The sequence below is a fragment of the Orycteropus afer genome, unplaced genomic scaffold (genome assembly GCF_000298275.1).
Source record: "Orycteropus afer afer isolate SDZICR_OR568_19922 unplaced genomic scaffold, OryAfe1.0 scaffold00039, whole genome shotgun sequence".
In the NCBI taxonomy this organism is placed as follows: Eukaryota; Metazoa; Chordata; class Mammalia; order Tubulidentata; family Orycteropodidae; genus Orycteropus; species Orycteropus afer.
Window position 1 is genome coordinate 14,077,637 of NW_006921626.1, and position 22,875 is coordinate 14,100,511.

The following is a 22,875-nucleotide window of genomic DNA, read 5'->3' on the forward strand; positions in this document are numbered from 1 at the left end:
TTTGCAGCGTTTCCCCTCAATTCGAGTTGTGCCACATCAGCAAATGAGGTCCTGAAAGCTTTACTTTATCCATATCATTAAGGTTGGTTCTACTTTGATGAGGAAGTTCTTTCCCAGTCATATTTTGAGTGCCTTTCGACCTAAGGGGCTTGTCTTTCTGCACTGTATTGGACAATGTTTCTGGGCTATTCATAATGTATCAGACAGTGTTTCTCTGCTATTCATAAGGTTTTCCCTGGCCAATTCTTTGAGAAGTGTATGGCCTCTTCCTTCTTCCTAAGTTGTCTCAGTCTGTAAGCTGAATTGAAACCTGTGTACTACGTGCAACCTTGCTGGCGTATGAAACACTGGTGGCACAGCCTCAAGCCTCACAGCAACATGCAAGCCACCATAGTAAGACAAACTGAAAGACAAGTTCATCCCCCTTAGCTGTGGTAGAGCTAGGTCTAATGGAAGAAAGTTACTGAGTCAACATTAAAAAATAATGAGTTAGGCCACTTTCTTCTTCAGGTTTGGAAAATATTCTATCACTGTTTTGGTAATTCTCCCCACTCTAGTTTCTCTGTATTCTTTTTCGGGGTATCCTATTACTCAGTGTTGGGCCTTTTGGATCAGTCTTGTATCTCTTAAGTTTTCTGTCAGATTTTTCACCTCTGTTTTCCAATCATACATTCTGAGAGAAATCTTGAACTTTTTCTCCTAAACTTTCTATTAAAAAATATATTTTTAAAATTTTGTAATAAAAAATCCCTTTATAGGGTTTAAAATTCAAAATTTAAGGCTCCCCCATGCCTAGCCCCCCATACAAATATCCAACTGACTCACTACCAAAGGTCTTTGACCTCTCTTTCCCTGCTGTTCTGCAGAAAAAAAAAAAAAAAAATTATTTTTTGTCATAAATCATGGTTACTAAATGTGGGGATCTGTTTATACCTAGATAATCTGAAGTTGTATTTTTTGAAAATTCACTTTTTAACTTCTTATTGCTAGCAGATAGAAATAAAACTGCTTCTTTATTTTACCGACCTTGAATCCAGCAACCTTGGTAAACTCACTTACTAATTCTAACTTACTATAGATTACTACATTTTCTATGTATACAGCTATATCGCTTGTCAATAAAGACAGTTTTATTTCTTCCTTTCCAGTATTTATAAGATCTTACTTCTTTTTCTTTGTTTATTATACTGGCCAGGGCCTCCAAAAGGAAAACTGTGTTAGTGGGCATCCCTATCTCAGTCTCAACCTTAAAGAGAAAGTTTTAAAAATGTTACCAATAAGTATGATGTTTGCAGTAGGGGTCTTATAAGTACTCTTTATCAGATTAAGAAATTTCCTTCCTATCCCTAGCTTGATAAGAGTATATTTTTTCCATCATGAATGGGTATTTGATTTTACAGATGTTTCTTGTACATTCATTGAGATGAGCCTGTGGATCTTCTTTACTCTCTCAATGTAGTGAATTACATTTAAAAAAAAAAAACTTTTTATTTTCCAGAGTCTCACTCAGCTGCTAGTTTTTTCTCTTTTTAAAAATATATCTAAGGCAATCTTATAGGTAATTTAAAAGGTAATGCCACTCACTCTTACAACTACAGCCACTTTAAGAAACAGATAAAAGAAAAAATTGCTCCTAAATGGCCTGTCAAGAACCAGCCTGGCAAGTCCTCAAAACGTTAAACAGAATTACCATATGACCCAGCAATTCCACTTCTAGGTGTTTACCCCAAGAGAAATGAAAACATATTTACATATAGAAACTTATTCACAAATATTCATAGCAGTCTTATTCATAATAGCCAAGAAGTGGAAACAACTGAAATGTCCATCAAATGATGAATAAGTAAAATGTGCTATATTAATACAATGACATTATTTGGCAATAAAATGAAGTACTGATATATGCTACAACATAGATGAACTTTGAAAACATTATGTTAAATGAAAGAATCTAAACACAAAGGACAGCATGTAGTATTCCATTTATATTAAATGTCCAGAATAAGTAAATTCACAGAGACAGAAACTAGACTGGTGGTTGCCTAGGCATGGGGGGGATTAAATGGAGAGTGACTGCTAATGGCCATAGGGTTTCTTTTTGAGGTGATGAAAATATTCTAGAGTTGAATATAGTGATGGTTACACGACTATGTGAACTGAACTATCCATTAAAAACTATGAACTATATACTAAGTTCAAATGGATGAATTATATGTGAGTTAAATCTCAATAAAGCTGTTATTATTATGGGGACAATTCTGGGAACATACACAGGAAAAAAAAATAAACTTTTACACTGGTGGATATGGAGGAGGGAAAGAGTACAAGAGAATTTAGTGCCTACAGTTTCTCAGCCCCACCAACATATAGTTTTTAAAATGGTTAAACACATACACAGAGCTCTCAGAGAGAAAATTCCCTTTCCAATTTCTGCATCATTAAGGTCCACCTCGTGGCAAATTTTTAAAGAGATATCACATTTACTAGACAGAGTAATTCAGACTGTCAACATCTACTTTTATATAGTGCTCAGGAAATTAAAAAATTTATTTTAATAAATTCCACATGCATTATTGGTTTGTATGTGAATGCTTTATATATTTTAAAGTCTTTAAAATATATTTGAATAATCTAAAATAGAAAAGGCATGTGAAATTAGTAAGTCTAGACAAATTGATTTTAACATATTATATAATTTGACCAAGAAGAGGTAGCTCCTAGTTTAATTCTGACCAAACTTCATTAAAACTTGTCAGATGCATGACTGAAAAGAAAAATTTGCCCTTGTTTATTATAAAAATGACAAAGACATTTTAATAGAATCTAAAGTCATTTTCTGCCATTGATTTTATAAATAGAAAGTATGAACATCAAATGTGGTATCTGACTACTATGGCTTTATTTTGCTTTTGCTGGGGGTAAAGTATGAGACAAATAGTTAAGCTTTCCAAAATTAAAAGAGGCTTTACCAGATCAACTTTGTATTTTCTTCCATAAAGTCCACAAGAAAATAGTACTGTCAAGTAGCATATTCACTACAGTGACTCACTCAGGTCACTTTGGTAAAAGTAGAACATAAATTAGCTTTTCAACTTCAAAATTAAAATAATCAATAAAAATATTTGCTAGAGCAGAATAGATAAAAATCAATCCTAGTTAGTGTTAAAAACACTTGAAGTTAACAACGTAAATGTTCAATTATTTCAGTATTATAAACCCAAAGGTTCAAAGAAAAAAGACTTTGTAAGAAAGTGAAAAGTACACCAAGTGTGGTGCAGTGAATTACTTGGTTTGGCTGTTCTAGCCAGTCTTTGTGACTCCCACTAGATTACTGGGTGGGACCAGGTAAATAAGGTATATTTCTCTCATGTGGGGATTGGTTAGTTTCTTCATTCTGCTAGGCTTCAAATGAGCCTTCCTAGAGCAGAAAGGGGTAATCTTACTGCCATAGAGAGAAAAGAGCCAGGGGTGGAGTGAAACATGTCCTTGGACCTGAGATCCCTGTGCTGGACCTCCTTGATAGAGAGAACAGCTGAGATGACCACAGAGGAACCAAGAGGCATGAGATAGAGCTGTGAGCTTGCCAGCCCATGGAGCAGGAAAGCTAAGTGTCTTTGGACAGGAGCCTTGCTGGCAGAGTGTGGTACACCTAGGTGTACCTATCAGCACAGTTAAAAGAACTTTGCAACACTTGCCTGAGCAGGGCAGAGGCCAAGGACCAGAGAAGTGTCCCTGAGGACACAGCAGAAGGGAGACTGTCCTGACCAAAGAATTGTATCCTAAGAGCATTCCTGAACCTGTTACTTCCCTAATAAACCCCATAACCACAAGTATTATCTGTGAGTTCTGTGTGGCCACTGCAACAAATTACTGAACTCAGCAGAAAAATGGTGAGTACCATGGGAAGGATGGTTGGTATTAGAATTCGTAAAAAGGCTGCAGGGTGGTGGCATGTCTGGCCTCATAGCAAAAGCCTTGGGCAGCTGATAGTGCTTCTGTTCCTCCCTTGTGAAGTTGGAAGAGATCAGAGGAATATGCTGTTCCCATGTCCTTTTTGCACCAAGCTAATTTATAATCCATAATTCTGAAATATTTGCTATATTTCTGAAGGTATTTCTAATAATTTTTCTGGAGATTAAAAAAGTAAAATCTCAAGATATAATACCTGGCACCCCATCTTTTACCAAGAAGGAATTAACTAATTAGATAATTTCTAACTGTCCCTGAAATAGTCTGTAAAATTCCAATTCACCAGTAATATACATAATAGGATAAATCACAGAAGATGTGTATATATTAAAATACATTCTGGTATTTACAATTTACTATTCTGTAAGGTACTGTACATATATCACATGAATATAATAGAAATAGCACATTTCAGGGGATAGTTTCTGCATTTTATTTACATTTTAAGACTGATTTCAAAATCACATATCCATATACCTATTTCCTTTTTGATGGTTCTACTTAAATGTATGGTTTGATAAAGACTATAAGCAAATATTATTATGCTTGTTACATGGAATACAAAGGAGCTACTTTTAACAAAAATCCATTTTCCTCCACAATTTGTTTTTAATAAATACAGGTATCAACAATCCTGAACATAGTGGTGATGTTTGCATAACATGGAGAATGCAATTAATGTCACCAAATTTATACTTAAAAATGGTTAAAAAGGCAATTTTTTATTATATGTAGCTCTGGTGGTATAGTTCCTAAGGCATTTGACTGCTAACCAGAAGGGTGGTGGTTCAAATCCACCAGCCACTCCTCAGAAGGAAGACTGAACAATATACTTCCATAGAGATACCCCCTTGGAAACCCAAGCAGGGGTTGCTATGAATTGTATTCGACTCATTGGCAGTGAGTTGTTTTTTTTTTTTAAAGAAAAACAAACAAAAAACAATCTCTTTGTATCCAAGATCATATACAGGGTTGGCAGACAATGGGCCTCTCGAAGAGTATGAAGGGATGGACACTGGGAGGAGGTAACTATGGGGAGGAAGTGGGAGGGGAGCTGCTGCATTGTAAATTTTGGTCAATGACATGAGACAAAGCATATGTGAACTGCTGTATGAAAAGTGAATTTACTCTGTAAATCTTCACCCAAATCCTAATAAAAAAAAAAAAAGAAAAGAAAAAATAGAAGCAAAAAAAGAAAAAAAAAAATCTCTTGATATGAGCAGTAGTTAACATCTTTTAAAAAATCAATCCAATTACTTCTGGCAAGATGGCAGAATAGGCAAACAAGCTACACAGACCCTCTGCAACAAAGAAATGAGAAACCAATTGAAAGCAACATAGAGGATAATCCTAGAACCCTGAGTTTTGAAGGGAAGGATAAAAAAGTGGATTAAATAACAACTAGTAGAACAACCTGAATGAAAACAGTGAATTAGGAGACAAACAGAGCTGTGGACTGCCAGCTGTCCTGAGGGTGTAGCCATTTTGAATATCTGCAAGTGGTATCCCAATCTAGCAACCAAAGAATCGGCTCTGCTCACCAAGGACTGCACAGACAAGGATTACACTGCTGCCTGACAACCAGAACGGAAAACAGCGAAGAAGGAGACAAACAGACCTACGAATTGCCGGCTGCTCTGAGGCCACAGCCATTTTGAATATTTGCAAGCTGTGTTCTGATGGAGATAGCAACCTAAAAATAGGCTTTGCTTGCTGAGCACAGCACAGGCAACTGCACTGGAGGCCAACAACTAGAAAGGTGCAATATTCCCCTTGTTACTCTTATACCCCATAGCCTCCCGGTGAAGAGATGTGTGGCTATCCCCTGCCTCTACCCACCTTCTTGATCAGCTGTTATTCCATCCTGGTCTATGCCCTGATAGAGCCTGGGTGCCCTACCCTGCCCCCAAAGTTTTGTTTTTATTTATTTTTAAATTATTCTTTTTATCTTCTTCCTTTCTTCTTTCTTTCTTTATTTTCTCTTTCCTTTCCCTGGTTCTTTTTTATGTGGTTTATATTTTCTGTTCTCTTGTTTTAATTTTTTTGGTGGTTTTGAGTTTTTTTTTCCCCCTGGTCTCAGTGGGAGACATTAACCGTTCCCACACAACCCAACCATACCTGCACCTCCTACAGCACTGCCAAGTGAGGGCCACCACTTGCTTCTGCACCAACTAACCAATGACAGCAGCCAATAACAGTTCAACTCACCCTCAATTGCTCTTTGCGAACAGTTAACAGACATCTGTGCACATACTCTCATTCTCTATCACACTGACCAGGAGATAGGTGGTGAGTGCCTAAGTGCTATTGAACAGAGGAGCACAGAACCTTGCTCATACAGATATATCAAAACAAAATAAAGGGGGGCGGGGGGATGTAGGCAAATCACACTAACATACAATCACAAACTGAACATAAATACAACAACATCACAATGTCTTAGAGACAACTGACTATATCCCAGTCCACACAAAGCAGCAAGACAAAGCAGTAGAAACAAGGGGCCAAGATACAGATCCAGAAAAAATCCTTGAGGAAGCAGCAGCACAGGAACTCCCTGCTAAAGAATTCAAAAGAATTATATTTAGATACCTTCAACAGATTGAGAGATAGATCAAGGAAGACACTGATAAAATGAAAGAAAACCAAGAAAAAACTCTTGAACAATTTAGGAAAACAATACAAGAACAAACTGACAAAATAAACAAAGAATTAGAAACAACACAAAAACAACAAAAAGAAATCCAGAAGATTAATAGGGAGATTTCAGAAACAGATCACACACTGAACAGAAAAAAGAGTAGAATCAAATCAATGGAAGATAAAGTTAATGAGACTAAAGACAAACACCTCAATACTGCTATGTTAAGGGATCAGTAAGAAAAAAGATCAAAACAAAATGAAGAAAGCCTAAGATTCATGTGGGATACATCAGGAGGAATAATCGTATAATCGGTATTCCAGAACAAGATGATACAAATAAAACCACAGAGAAAATTGCTGAAGATTTGTTGGAAGATAATTTCCCTAATATGACAAAAGACAAGAAGATATTCAACAAATCCAAGAAATTCAACAAAACCCAAACAAGATAGCCCCCAAAAGAAAATCACCAAGACATATCATCATCAGACTCACCAAAACCAAAGATAAAGAGAGAATCCTGAAAACAGCACTGGAAAAGTGAGAAGTTACCTACAAAGGGCAACCAGTAAGACTAAGCTCTGATTTCTTGGCAGAAACCAGGCTGTCGAGAAGGCAATGGGAGGATATATATAAAAGCCTGAAAGAAAAAAATGTCCAACTAAGAATTATATACACAGCAAAATTGTCCCTCAAATATGATGGTGAAATTAGGGCATTTCCTGATAAACAGAAATGAAGGGAATTTGTTAAAACCATATCAACCTTATAAGAGATGCTAAAGGTAGTACTTCACACAGAGAACCAACGACAGCAGACAACAAATGATGATTAATACACGTGATGACATATTTGTACCTTTCAATTACTTTTCTGGGTGGGTGTTGTCAGTTTTATCAACTTCTTTAGTTCTTCTAAAGAACTAACTTTTCACTTTGCTGATTCTCTCTTAGATTTTTCTATTTTATTAATTTCTTCTTGAGATTAAATTTAAAAAACAAATACCCCCCCCACACACACACACCAAACCCATTGCCATTGGGTCAATTCTGACTCATACCAACCCTATAAGAGAGAGTAAAACTGCCCCATAGGGTTTCCAAGGCTGCCATCTTTACAGAAGCAGACCATCACATCTTTTCCCCATGGAGTGGTGGTGGGTTTGAACCACTGATCTTTGAGTTAACAGCCAAGTACTTTAACCACCAGGGTTCCTTAATTAGATTTAATATGTAGTTCTTTGTCTAATTCTTTGAGATAGATGCCCAACTCACTGATTTTCAGCCTTTCTTCAAATTCAGACATGTTTTTATTCTAATATAGGCATGGCTGCCTGCCATGATGTATACGATATATATAATTTTTACTATTATTAAATTCAAAATATTTCTAACTTTCTCTTATAATTTGTTTTTTGACTGTGGCTTATTTAGAAGTATATGCTTTAACTTTCAAGTTTAAAAGTTTTTTCTATGTATCTTTTGACATTAATTTCCAACTCATTTACACTGTGGCCAGAGAACATATTCTGGAGAATTCCAAACATTTCAAATTTGTTGAATCTTCTTCTAGAGCAGCATACAATCAATTTTTATAAATATTTCATATGTGCTTGAAAATAATGGTTATTCTGCAGTTGTCAAGTATAATATTCTACACATGCCAATGAGACTGTTTGTTAACTATGTTTTTCACATCTTTTATATCCTTATTAATTTTTTTTTGTGTTTGCTTATTCTATTAGTTACTAAAAGAGCTATGGAAACTGTCCCACTATAATTTGAATCTTTTTCTTTTCAGTTTTGTCAATTTTTGATTTATATTTTGAGGCTAAGTTATTATGTGTAAATTTTGAATTATTATTTCCTCTTGGTGAATTAAACCTTTCATTATTATGAAGTGTCCACTTATATTCAGTTATATTTGTTGCCCTGAATTTTACTTTGTCAGATATTAATATAGCTACAAAGAGCTTCTTTTGTTATTTTTAAACTCTGTAGTACATTATCTTTTTATAGATTTTTAATTTTATTCTTTCTGGATCCTTTTATATTAAATGAGTATATAACAAGCATTATAGAGTTGCATTTTATTTTTTTATCCTGTTAGACAATCATTCTCTTTTTTATCTGATCCCCATAACAGTCTATCAGTTGTTTAGGCCTGTTGATTTTATGTCCTAAATAACTTTTTCTTTTTTTTTAATTGTCATTTGGGTGAAGATTTACAGAGCAAATTCACTTTCCATACAGCAGTTCACATATACTTTGTCTCATGACACTGACCACAATTTACCACAATGCAACAGCTCCCCTCCTACTTCCTCCTGATAATTACTTCTTCCCTGTGTCCATCGCTCCATGCACTCCTGCCCCCTGAGCTGTCTCCCATGATTGTTTTCTCCAAGGAGTATATCTACCTCAGGTAAATGTTCAACTCGTATGCCTGTCTTTTGCTTGGCTGGTAGCCACAGGTGCGGGTTCAATTCCAGACCTGAAGGGCGGCTGGGGGCCATAGTCTCAGTGGTTCCACCAGGCTCTATCGGACCAGCAAACCTGGTTTCCCCACCCTTTTTTTTTCCTCCAAATGGACAATCATTCTCTTTTAACAAAAAAATTCAGCCCATTTATATTTAATATAGGAAGTCCATGGGTGGCACAAACAGTTAAGTGCTCAGCTACTAACCAAAAGGCTTACAGTTTGAACCCACCCAGAGGCACCTTAGAAGAAAGGTCTGGCAAACTGCTTCTGAAAGGTCAGAACCTTGAAATCTCTATAGAGTATACAGCTCTACTCTGCACACATGGGGTTGTCATGACTCAAAATCAGCTTGACAGAATTAACTAGTTTGTATTTTTTTTTTTACATTTAGTATTGTCATTTCCTTGAGTAGACTCCAACTCACAGTGACCCTATAGGACAGTGTTGAACTGTCCCATAGTGTTTCCTAGGCTGTAATATTTGTGAGTGCATATCGCCAGGTCTTTTTCCTGAGGAGCCACTGGTGGGTTTGAACTACTGACCTTTAGGTGTGCAGCTGAGCCCTTTAACCAGTGTACAACCAGGGTTCCTTATATTTAATATTATCACCCATATATTTAGATAATGAATCTATCATCTTACTATTTCATTTTTCTACCTGTTCTGTGTTATTTTTTCTGTTTTCTTGCCTCCTTTTTTATTGAGTAAAGGAGCTCTGGTGATGCTGTGGTTAAAGCACTGGGCTGCTAACCAAAAGATCAGCAGTTGAATGTACTAGGCAACCTATGGTAGTTAAGGTGTGTGTCAATTTGGCTGGGCTGGATCTTGAGTTGCTCAACTGGATATAGTATTCCCCATGATGAGACTGGTAATAAACTCCATGGTGGAATCTACTGTGAGCAGCTGAGTAGCTGCCTTAAGGATGTGGTCTGCTTCCAGTGCATAAGAAGCAAGTTTGAGGAAAGTCATGGCTTTTTGCACACTTGGACCCTGCATTTGGCCAAGTCTTCATCTCAACAGCCTGCCATGTTATCTGCCGATCTTAGACTGTTAATGGACTTGAATTAGTGGCTTGCTGTGCTGCCTGACAATTTTGGCACTATGCCATTTTACTTGTCAACCTTGGATTTGTCAGCCTCAGCAGCCTAGCAGCCGTCTTAAGCAAAGAGAAGATTTTAGCTTCAGTGGGCTGGGAGCAAGAGGCAGAGCTGAAGCCCAAGGCTGAGGGGTCTTCACTCAGCCCCTAAAGGTTGGACTTTGAATTCAGATTTCTAGCCTCCCAAACTGTAAGAGAATAAATATCTGTTTGTTCAAGCCATACATCTGTGGTATTTTACTGTTAGAGCAGCACTAGAGAACTAAAACACACCTTATGGGATCAAGATGAATCAGCCTGTTTCCGTAAACATTTAGTTTTAGAAACCCTATAGGGCAAGTTTACTCTGTACTATAGGGGCTGATATGAGTCAGAATCAACTTGATGGCAGTGGGTTTTGTTGGGGGGTATTGAGTGAATATTTTTATTGTCCCATTCCCCATATACCTTCTCTATTAGTGTGGTAGTTACTCATCTTTTACTAGTCTTTTAAAAGATGCCTCCTAAAAGAGGATTGTTCCTCTTTCAGTTAGTTATCTAGTGTCCAGTTCTTTACCCATACCAATACCCTTACATAATTCCATACTAGAGATGTCTAGTGCTACTACTCCCCATTTCTGCACTAATGTCATCTATCAGTTACCTCTTCCAGCAGAACTCAGTCACTGAGCCCTCCCTTAATTTAATATTTCTAGACAGTCATTTTCAATCAATCCAAGATGATACTTAAGATTCAACCTGTCATCTTATAAATTCACTAGCAAGATGTGAGTTTCACTATACCACAAAGACTTCAATGAATATTTTCTTTATAAATAGTTTATAAAAACACCAATAGTTCTTTCCTATGAATAAAAGCAACACTAACATTTTTAGAATCATTAGATTAATAAAATAGAAGATAAACTCTAGCAAGATTACCAAGATGACAATTTAGATATTTCCTGATTTACATATTCTGAATCACTTTTTATAATCTCAGTCTCTATGACATCCTCAGGAAAAGGCATCAGTCCTCGGGATCCTCCACTCTACATAACAGCCAAAGAACCTAATATACCCATTAATCCCACTCAACTGTAAAGTAAATGGCATTGTGCAAAGGCTGGGGAATAAATTGTACTGTTTGTTAATTTACTTAGAATGTGTTTGGTACGATGAGAGATAGTGATTAAAAAAAAAAACACAAAACTACTGCTATAAAGTCGACTCCAACTCATAGTGACCCTACAGGACAGAGTAACACTCCACAGGGTTTCCTCCAAGGCTGTAAATCTTTGCAGAAGCAGACTGCCTCATCTGTGTCCCACACACTGGATGATGGGTTCAAACCATTGACCTTTGGGTTAGCAGCTGAATGCTTTAACCATTGCACCACCAGAGCTCCTTGAGAGAGAATGATAGTGAATAAAAATTTAAAAATAATATATCAAGATAAGTATTTTAAAATCCTTATACAGAAAGCCCCATCATTCTAAATTAGACACATAAAGAAAAAATTTTTCTTACCAATTTTTCTGCTTCTGTATTCATTTCTCTTAATTTCTTGATGTGCTCCTTTTTAATCATGAGAATTTTCGATAACTTAGTCTACAAAGAAAAAATGTTTTAGAATAAACAGAGGCATTTAAGTATGTTAGTGAGACATCAAATTTCCAATTCTTCACCGATTTTAACAGTAAATTTTAGTGTTTAAATATAAATATAGCAAGATATTTTATTTTCATAAATCTGATTGGCTATCAGGAAAATATTATTCTAAAATGCATTATAACCAAGACATGTTAAAAGGACTGAAGAGTTAATCTGAACAGGCTCCCACTGGCCAACAATGAGGTAATTCACCCAGCAATAAGAACAGTAATTGCAAAAAATGGAAGCATAAATATGTTAAAACCCATGAGTTCATAATGATATTAAAAAAAATACATCTATTAGTGGAGAATATTAGGGACTAAACTATTTATTTTATAATTATTTACAAATATATTTTCTTTTTGTTTCTTGGAAAACAAAAAGAACCAAGAATTTATGCTAACTTTCCTATACAAAGTATACCATCAGGTAACCAAATAATTGGCCAGGGCAAGTTTTTCTTTATAGAACTATTTTAGGTAATAAATGGAGAAGGAATGATAGAACTAGAATAGCACCATTTTATAATCCTAATGAATGGATAGATCTAGGCATTGATCATCAAAAAAGATAACAAAGTATTATGGGTCTGTATCAGAAGGACATAAAACTACTAATAAAAATAGTCACCTGAAAACAAACCAACCAAACAAAAAATCCAAATCTAATGGTAACTCTAGATCCAATTACCAAAGGCAGAAGAAAATACTGAATACCACAAGGATTTAATCAGCAAAATCCAGATAATGGGAAACTCTATAGATAAATAATCCAGTTTCATTAACAAATAGGGTATATAAGGCAAAAAAACATTCAACATTTAAGGGACAACTGGAAAATTTGAACTGTCTGGATATCTAATGATCTTAAGAAATTTGTTAATTTTTTGAGGTATAATAATGGTATTATAGTTACAGTGCCTTGAAAAATAGAGTCCTTATCTCTTAGAGGTTACACATCGAAACATTTACAAATATATGATAAGATACCTGATATTTGTTTCCAAATAACAGAGGAGGGAAGGAAAGAGTGGGAGTATAAATGAAACAAGACTGTCCATGAATTGATAACTATTGTAGCTAGGTGATCAGTACAGAGATGCACATTATATAAGTCTGTCTCCTTTTCACATGCTTCAAATTTTCCATAATAAAAAAAAATTGGCCCAAGTTGATGCAGGCAGAAGGCTCGGTGAGATATGTTACAAACGTGTTCATTTAGACCTTTATACAGTGCTCAGTAGGCCTAGAGGCCTACCTTCTTCTCTAGGTTGTTGATTTTATGGAAATACGTGTGTTTTTTTTTTTAAGAATGGGAAGCAGTAAAGAAGGCTGAGATGAAGGTGACAATCTCCCTCCTTCATTCAGTTTGTTTTTCCTGGGTTCCTTGCTTGTTTTGGATTAAAAAGAAAAATGATACTATTTCTTCTAAATGCTTTTTAAAACTAGACTATCTTTAAGGAGTGGATCAGTGTTTTTTAGATTCTTCAAAATCCCTGTTGTTGTTAGCTCCCTGTTGAGTCAATTTTCAAGCCATAGTGACCCTATGGGACAGAGAACTCCCCGAGGCTTCCTAGACTGTAATCTTTATGGGAAAAAACTGCCGGGTCTTTCTCCCGAGGAGCCACTGGGTGGGTCTGAAGGGCCTGTTTCAGGTGAGCAGTCAAGCACTTAACCATGAATTATAAGACTTTGCAAAAAAAAAAAAAAGAAAAAGAAGAAAAAGAATGGTATTTGTTTTGTCATGAGGAACATAAGAAGGAAAAATGACAAAAACATGCCCGTCTACTTCAAAGCTTAATATTAACAAGAGTAAAACAACATTTTGTAAAACCTTAACCCAGAAAACCAAACCCACTGTTGTTGAGTCTATTGCAACACTTAATGACCCTGTAGGACAGACTAGAACAGCTCCGTAGGGTTTCCAAACCTGTAGGTTTTCACTAAAGCAAGGTGCCAGATCTTTCTCCCACAGAGTGGCAAGTAGGTTCAAACTGCTGACCTTTCAGTTAGCAGCCAAGAGTTTTAACCACTGTGCCATCAGGGTCCCCCTGTAAACCCTTATATATTACAAAAGGCAAGTACATTTAAAAAAAAAAAAAAAACCTCTTAGATACCTTAATTGCATAGATTATGAAACTAAAATTAAGCATGAAAAGCAAACATGTAAGCATGAATAAAAATATCAAGAGTATAAAACCAAAAAACCAAACCCATTACCAATGAGTCAATTCCAACTTAGAGTGAGCTTACAGTACAGAGTAGAACTGATTCATAGCGTTTCCAAAGCTGTAAATCTTTACAGAAGCAGAATGCGACACTTTATCCCATGGAGCAGCTGGTGGGTTTGAACCGCCGGCCTTTGAGCTAGCAGTAGAGTCTTTAATCACTGTGCCACCAGGTCTCCTATCGAAAATGTAACTCACTGCTGTCAAGTCAACTACCAACTCATGAGGACCCTGCATGACAGAGCAGAACTGCCCTATAGGGTTTCCAAGGCTATAAGTATCTACAGAAGCAGACTGCCACATTTTTCCTCTACAGAGCAGCTGGTGGGTTTGAGCTGCTGACCTTCTGGTTAGCAGTTGAGCACTTTAATCACCGTGCCACCAGGGCTCCTTATGAAGAGTATACTTACTGCCTTTGAGTTGGATCCAACTCCTCGTGACACTTCCTTAGGTTTCTGAGGCAGTATCACTACGGAAGTAGATTGTTCCATCTTCCATTCGAGGAGTGGCTCGTGGGTTTGAACTGCCAGCTTACTGGTTAGCAGTCAAGTGCCTTAGGCACTATGCTACTAGAGCTCCTTGTTGTTGTTATTTGCCATTGAGTTGGACTCTACTCATAGTGACCCCTCCTTGGGTTTCCCTTAGTAGGGGCACTATTTTAGAAACAATGCAGCACTTAGCTTCTACCTCCCTCTGGTGGTGAATTCTCTCCCATACATACATACATACATATTATTTACATACACACACACACACACACACACACAAACACCCCTTACCCATACAAGTATGACTTACTAGTTATGTTTTCAGGAGCTCAGGTGGTGTAGTGCCTAAGGTATCTGACTGCTTACCAGAAGGCTGGTGTTTCAAACCCACCAGCCACTCCTCAGAAGGAAGATTGGGCAATCTACTTCTGTAGTGATACCGCCTCAGAAACCCAAGGAAGGGTCACTGAGTCAGATTTGACTCGAGGGCAATGAGTTTTTGAGTCTATTTTGTTTTCACTTCTACTATTTAAAAGAAATTCGTAAAAAGAAAAAAGGTATCCTATTTGTGAGAAGGACTAACCTTGGTTCTTTTCCCATATCAGCCTTTCATATAAAAATATTTATCTTTGGAAGGCAAAAGGCATAAGTATAAGAAATTCTTATTGCAAGAATCATTAACAATGTATAACTGAGAAACAAGCACACACATACACACAAATGATAAGACTTTCCTCAAAATATACCACCTGTAAAAGGTAAACACTGGTGAATATTTAAATGAATTGTGTTATAAACATTCTGTCACCATGAGCTGGAATTGAATGGATGGTAATAGGTTTGTTATTTTTTTGGGGGGGATTCCATATATACTAAGCTAAAGTAGTTTTTCTTTTAAAAAAGGAAAAGAAACAAGTAAAGCATTACTAGACTATGATTAAAACTAAGCAACTTATTTAATCTAATTTTCAAAATAATTCATTATATTGTTAAAATAATAATAATATAATGCATGGCACGCTTGCTCTAGTTCTCAGAAAAACACTATATTTCTAAACTAATTTCAACTTAGACTTCTTAGTGTCTAATCATAAAATAAATCACAAAATATTTAGCAAGTGATTATCTGTTTCTAGTCTCAGTAAAAGAAAGAATTCCTTGTAACTATATACCTAGTGCAGACATCAAAACTGTTAATGAGTTAAGGTTATTAAGTAATATTAAATAAAAGCCTTCTTACCATACAAGTTATGAACAGCTAACTATTCAGTTTTACAGAATATATGCTAGAACATATGAATCCTTAAAAATAGCAAAATAATAAGAAAACAATGCCAAATAAATATCTAACAGAAAGCTTCCGAATCTTTTTTTGGATGTGGTAACTTTTATTTTCTAGCTATGCTAAAAATAACAGAGTTTTTAAAACCAACAAAATAGTAAAAGAACAGTATGTAAGAATACTTGGTTGTAGAAAAAATTGCAACTTTAATAACATAAAATATTAATTGATATTTCTGACACCCAAGATAGAGCAATTCTTACCACTTGGATAAGGAATTCTACTGGAAAGCCACCTAATGTTTCAGTGTCAGAGCCAGAAATTTTATTTCTCCAAGGCGACTGTCCTAATAAAGGATCATTATCCTAGGAGAATAAAAGAGAATATTTAAATATTGGTCATTTTAAAGAAATATCTTAGGTTTAGATAAAAAAAAATTCTAATGTAACTAATATAATATTAAAAATACTACCAAAAGGAAAATATTTCCAGAGTGGAGGCAATTATTTACTTATTTAATATCTGACAACTCAAAATATTCTGGGTATCTTCTGAAGTTGGTATAATAAATGTGTATGTCACACAAACACAGTCTGCATTAATAATAACCATTTAAATTACTGATGACATTCCCAAACAATCATTTACCGTAATAGGTGACTGGAGAGGAGGAGTATAATGTAACCGTGGTGGGGTCATGAAAAATCGAGAGGGTCGTTGTTTTTGTCCAAAGGCAGCAATTGGCATCGTCTCATGAGGTTCATTACTCTTTGGAAAAAGAGAACAGTCCACAGACTTAAACAGAACTTTACCATATATGCTTTAAAAACATATTTCAGTTTGAGATGTACATTGATTCATATAATATGATTTATCATAGAATATATTGCTCTACAAAAATCAAATACTAGAACTTAAGTCAAAGTTGAAAACACTGCTTTTGTTTTGCTGCCAGAAGACTGAACCCATAAAACAGAAGAACTAACAGAAAAAATACCAAGAATCAAACAGTTCAGAAAATCACCTGTAATTATCTGTGTGTAAAAAAAAAAATCTGAATATTTTCTCATTTAATTAAACTAAACTCTTATCTAGTTAGGAAAAATATTTTGGTGCTCTCAAAAAGGAAATTAAATTAATAACAGAAAAGCAATCTCTCTCGGAAAGAGGTTTAAATATTTCATCCTTTAATTTTAAAATTTAAGGTTGGTGTACTTTTGCCTTAATATAAACCTTTTTCTTCCTCTATTTCTCTTTTTTTAAAAAAATTTTATTTTAAGAGCTTGTTTTACATTCAACACAACGTGTACATTTAAAAGTTTCATTCCCCACATACCATGCTCAACCCTAACCCAGTCTCTTCCCCTCCCTACCCTGCAACCCTCCCCCTGTGCCCCTCATATTTATGCACTCCTGTTTGTCCTGCATTTCTTCGATTTGAATGTTGGTCCTGTGGTGTCCCATGATCTATTGCTCTAAGGGATATATTACCATAGAGTATGTGGGTGCGTCATTCTGGATTGAGTGGTCTGCGTGTACCGCTTGTTAACTATTGGGCTGAGAGCCAGCCCCTGGGGGTGTGTTTTATTCCAGGCGCAGAAGGTATTCCAGGGCTACAGTATTCGGGGTCTCACCACATTTCACCTGACCATTCACTATTGAGTTTTTGGATTTTTTTCCACGTTTTCCTTCCCACTCTATCCAGGATCTCTAGATTTGATCCTTTCCTGGGTGGTTGGCATTGGTAGGCGGGCACCATCTAGTTCTTCTGGTCTCGAGGGCCATCGTGTCCTATGGCTGATTGCTTCTAAATGCCCTCGTGTTTTTGGGTTTTTTTTTTTGCGTTCTTCGATTCCGATGCTAGGAGACTGTTAGCTGTACCTTAGATGGCCGCTTGAAAGCTTTTAAGACTCCAGCCGCTACCTACCAATGTAGAATGTGGAGCAAAGCTTTTATGCATTTTGTTGTGTCAGTTGAGTCTGGTGTCCCTGAATACTATGGTCCTGAGATGGTAGATGTATTGGATCTCTCTCCCATAGTGTCTGGTTGTCTGTGAGGGATTATTCTGCATCTGTCTTCTATTGTTTCTATAAGGACTGCAGGTATTTTGTATCACTGGTGTCTGTGCAAGATTAGCCTCAGTTGAATCTATCCTTGGTCTAGAGTATACTTCTGTTCACTGACCCTCATTTGATCATCTCAGGTGTTTATGTGTTTATCTGTAGCCTGGTATTTGGTGTTAATTTCTTTTTTGTTCTGGTGTTATTTCTCTTTTTTATAAAGGATATTTGATAAAGAAACCCTCAAAATAAACAAAGAGTCAGTTTTTAAAAAGAATGTATCAGAAAAGGAAGATTCCTCTATTTTGACACTAAAGAGGAATTTTGATGTTTAAGTTCATAATCTTTACAAATCAAGTTTACAACAAGGAAGTTAACAATCTCCATGACACTGCTAAATCAAGCATGATCAAGAGTGGTTCAATAGTGTAACAGACTGCACCAGAAATTCAAAAGGTCTGGAGTCTAGTGTCAGCCTGGCAGGAAACCAGTTCTACAGCCTTGAATAAAGAACTTCCCATACTTATGTCTAAGTTTCATCACATACAAAGCAAGGGTAATTAACAACTACCCTATAGAACTCTCAGGAAAATAACCCAAGAGAACACATTTGAAAGTGTAAGACATTATTTCATACTTTAAAAAGCATTTACAAGAGGACTATACTTTAAACTAGAGATTAGTCAGGATTGATAGTTCTGTCATACTGAAGTGCTGTGTGGGTAAGGTACAACACAGATATCCAAACTACATCCCTTTCAAGTTTCTGGAAAATGTGGAAGACTTGAAGTTCAGCTTGAGAATGAAGGGAGTTTTTACTTCTGCTTGAGAGGTCTAGTAGGCAGGTCTGGGAACCCCTAAGGATCTCTTCCCCTATGACCTGAAGTCTTGATTCTGTCATAAAATACAATGTCCAGAAAACTCTACATAACATATTTAATAGGCATAAAACACAAATGTATTATGAAATACTACTTACAAGAACTTCATAGTCAGGGATGGTATGGGTTCCAAGCCCTGTCCTATCAAAAGTTACTCTATAAGTAGCATTAAGAGTATCCACAGCATCTATTTGTCCAATGAACAGACCATCATGAACACCACGTAATCGTGCTGAGAAAAGAAACAAAGGTACTATGATCTTTGGGAGATACAAGGATTTCAAATATAAAACTGCTCCAAGTATGTAATTTAAACAGTAGAAAGTACAGTATTATTGTCCAGTATAGTTTCAAAGCAAGTACACACACTATTTCAGGTTTAGAGAAAAAACAATATTTTTGGAAACAAAGCTACAAATGATTATCAACAATTTGCTATATAAATAAACGCCAAGTAAAATAACTTTTTTCATTATACTCATGAGTGAAACACTGGTAGTTCAATTAAAAAAAAAAAATGATGATAATAACAAGGACTGTTATGCAGAAAAGAATGAACACAGCAGGCCTGAAACTGCTATCCTTAGAAAGGCCTGTCTGCAAGACTGAACATGAGCTGGCATCTGCAAACTTGGGTTTCAACAGTATTCCCATCATTCTAATTGATAAAGGTGGTCTACTGTGTTGAGACTGTTTGTGCAATCTGGTTTATTCTAAACACCTATTTTCCTTCTAGGAGTCTAGAACTTTGGTATGTGCTAGGCAAAGGGTGCCTATGTGATCAGCCCCCACTAAAAACCTGGGCACTGTATCTGCAATGAGTTTCTTTGGTAGAAAGTATTTCACATGCATTGTTACAATTTGTTGCTGAAGGAATTTAGTATGGTCTGTGTGACTCTATGGGAGAAGACTCTTGGAAGTTTGTGCCTGGTTTCCTCCACCCTTCACCCCTTGTACCTTTTCCTTTGGCTAATTTTTTTTTTGTATCCTTTCACTGCAATAAATCTTAGCCATGAGTGTAACTATATGCAGAATCCCATGTATCCATCTAGTGAATTATCCAACCTGAGGGTGGTCTTGGAGGCATCTTACCTAGATGCCCACTGTATCACTGTTAGTTAAGTACGGTCTGAAATAACACCAGAAAAATGCAAATATTCAGCATGACTGAAAAATGTAATAGAATTTTGAGTGAAACATATAGAAACAGTAGAATTTAAGACACTAAATTAGGCAAATGGGCATATTTTATTTTGACAAAAAAGTAAAATAAATAATATTTTAATAAAAAACAAAAATATTCAATGTGAAGAAAATTAAAGTAAAAGGATCTATTTATAAAATCAAAATTCTAGCAGGAGACTAAGGGAAAAAGAAATAGGGATATAGAAGATCTGAATGATAAATAAAATTGAACAAACAAACATAAAGAGAGAAAGGCACTTCCGATTATGTCAATGTGAAGAAGTTGCTGATTCATCTCTGCAAAAGAGAAGTATAAATGGGTTCAAATCAACCATTTCAAGGTACTGGAAACTGACCATGTGCAGACAACAAATTCAGAAATGTTCACTGTTGAAAACCAGGGGGAATCAGTGGTCCTTTTGTATGAGGCTATTCCTACCTCCACCCTACCAACAACTTGGTTGGTGGTAGTTTTAATAGAATAGAGCTGGTTATTCTGTCAGAGGAGGCAGAGTCAATGTAGGTCAATGGGTAAAAGCTTGTGGCTTTACCAGTTAAAAGTGGTGAACTTGATTTAGAAATGAAGAGGAAAAATCCACAATTCCATAAGCTCTAAGGAGTTCCTGGTGCTGCTGTGGTTAAATGTTGGGCTGCTAACCAGAACGTCAGCAGTTCAAACCCACCAGCTGCTCCATGGGAGAAAGATGAAGCAGTCTACTTCCATAATGATTTACAGCCTTGGAAACCTTGTGGGCCAGTTCTTATAGGGTCACTATGAATCGGAATTGACTTGATGATGGTGGGCTTTTTTGGTTTGGTGTAAGCTCAAGGTGGTGGTCTGGGCTAGGATGCACAGTATACTAGCGAGAAACTTAACAGGGAGATCCTAGAATGAGAGAGCCATAAAGGGCTAAAATAAGCTCTCCATACATTCTTAGCTACCTGGGAAATTAGCCAAAAACATCTGGCAAAATTAAAAGCTAAAGATGATTTGAAAATTTACAACAACTTTGAATGTGTCCACCAACCCAAACACAGATCAACTGGAGGTCTTTTAGGTTTGAGATATGTGGGCACAACCTCTTCTCAAATCATTTGCTGACCACTAAGTTATGCAGACACAGGAGTGACCCCTAGGAAGCCAAGCTTAAAAAAAAACTCCAAAACTGAGCAGATACATTAGTTGTTTTACTAGCAAGTTACTAAAACAAACCCAATAACTGTCAAAAAAAAAAAAAAAAAAAAGAGCTGTTACTTTATATAAAATGTATTTTAAACAAAAATTGTAAGACATATAAGAAGGAGGTGGGGACCAGGTTTGCTGGTCCAATGGAGCCTGGTGTAACCACTGAGACTATGGCCCTAGCTGCCCTTGAGGTCTGGAATTGAACCCACAACTGTGGTTTCCAGCCAAACAAAGTACAGGCATGTGAGTTAAACATTTACCTCAAGTAGACACACGCCCTGGAGAGAACAATCATGGGAGAAGGAAGGGCTGCTTATGCACAGGGAGATAGCTCAGGGTGCAGAAGAGTATGAAGGGATGGACACTGGGAGGAGGTAACTATGGGGAGGAAGTGGGAGGGGAGCTGCTGCATTGTAAATTTTGGTCAATGACATGAGACAAAGTATATGTGAACTGCTGTATGAAAAGTGAATTTACTCTGTAAATCTTCACCCAAATCCTAATTAAAAAAAAAAAAGAATATTGAATACAAAAATTATAAGACATATAAAGAAGTAGAAAAAAAGTATAGTAAATAGAAATAGACAGGGATATTAGATTTAGCAAAGACTTCAAAAGTAGATATAAACATGTTCAAAGAAGTAGGAAAATATGATGATAATGACTCAATAAGGAATCTCAATAGAAATGAAAATATACAAAAGAAACAAATGGAAACTCTAAAGTTAAAGAACATATGAAAAACTCACTAGAGGAGCTCAACAGCAGATTTGAGGCTGCAAAATAAGGATACAGGAAAACTTAATATATTGTAGCAAATCTGTACTCTGATCTACTGAACACAGATCAAGAGAAAGTATCCAATCCAAAGAGCCGAGAGAAAAATGACTGAATAAAATGAACAGAGCCTCAGAAAACTGTAAGATGTCAAGTGTATCAATATACTTATAATGAGAGTACCAGAAGGAAGGAAAGAGAAAATAGAAGGAAAAATATTTTAAGAACTAACGATCAAAAACCTCCCAAATTTAATGAAAAAATTAATCTACAAAACCAAAAGGCTTAATGAACATTAAGTAGGATAAATACAGAGTAGTACACCTAAACACATAATAAACTTTTGAAATCCAAGGGTAAAGAATATTGAAAGCAACAAGACAAAAATGACCTGGCACATATAAGAAACAACAATGCAATTCATGGGTAACTTCTCATCAGAAACAAGCAAAGTCAGAAGGCAGTAGAGTGCAGTCAATGTGTTGAAAGGAAAAAACTATTTAGCAAGAATTCTTATCCCATGAAAACTATCCTTCCAAACTAAAGGAGAAACAAAGACATTCACAGGTGAACAAAGACTGAGAGATTTTTTTTTTTTTTTTACTGGCAAACTAGTAAACAAGAAATATTAAAGAAAAACAAAACAACAATAAAAAAAAGTACTTCAGGATAAAAGGAAATGACATTATAGGCAAGAGAGAAGAGCGCCAGAAATGGTACATAAGTGGGTAGATATAAAAAGCCATGTAAACAATGGAATACTACACAGCTCTAAAAAATAATGAAGAATATGTCAAACATGTCATAACATGGATGAACTTGGAAGACATTATGCTGAATGTCAATCACAGAAAGATAAATAGTTATGCGTACACTATTGTAAAAAGTCAAGGAAAGGTTTATACATGGAAGGAAACTTTCTTTGTTGGTTACCAGGGATAGGGAAAGAAAATTCCTCAGGTAAG

At 36.0% G+C, this 22,875-nt stretch overlaps 1 protein-coding gene across 1 annotated transcript in view; it reads right to left on the reverse strand.

The window, feature by feature from the left end:
- The window catches only part of LIN9 (lin-9 DREAM MuvB core complex component), a 137,047-nt gene that overhangs the window by 39,515 nt on the left and 74,657 nt on the right, over positions 1-22,875 (reverse strand). The window contains exons 8-11 of the mRNA XM_007936977.2: positions 18,861-18,994; positions 16,470-16,589; positions 16,085-16,186; positions 11,699-11,779 (exon numbers count right to left, since the gene is read on the reverse strand). Coding sequence (XP_007935168.1) covers positions 11,699-11,779; positions 16,085-16,186; positions 16,470-16,589; positions 18,861-18,994 — 437 coding nt within the window. The remainder of the gene's footprint in view (positions 1-11,698; positions 11,780-16,084; positions 16,187-16,469; positions 16,590-18,860; positions 18,995-22,875) is intronic.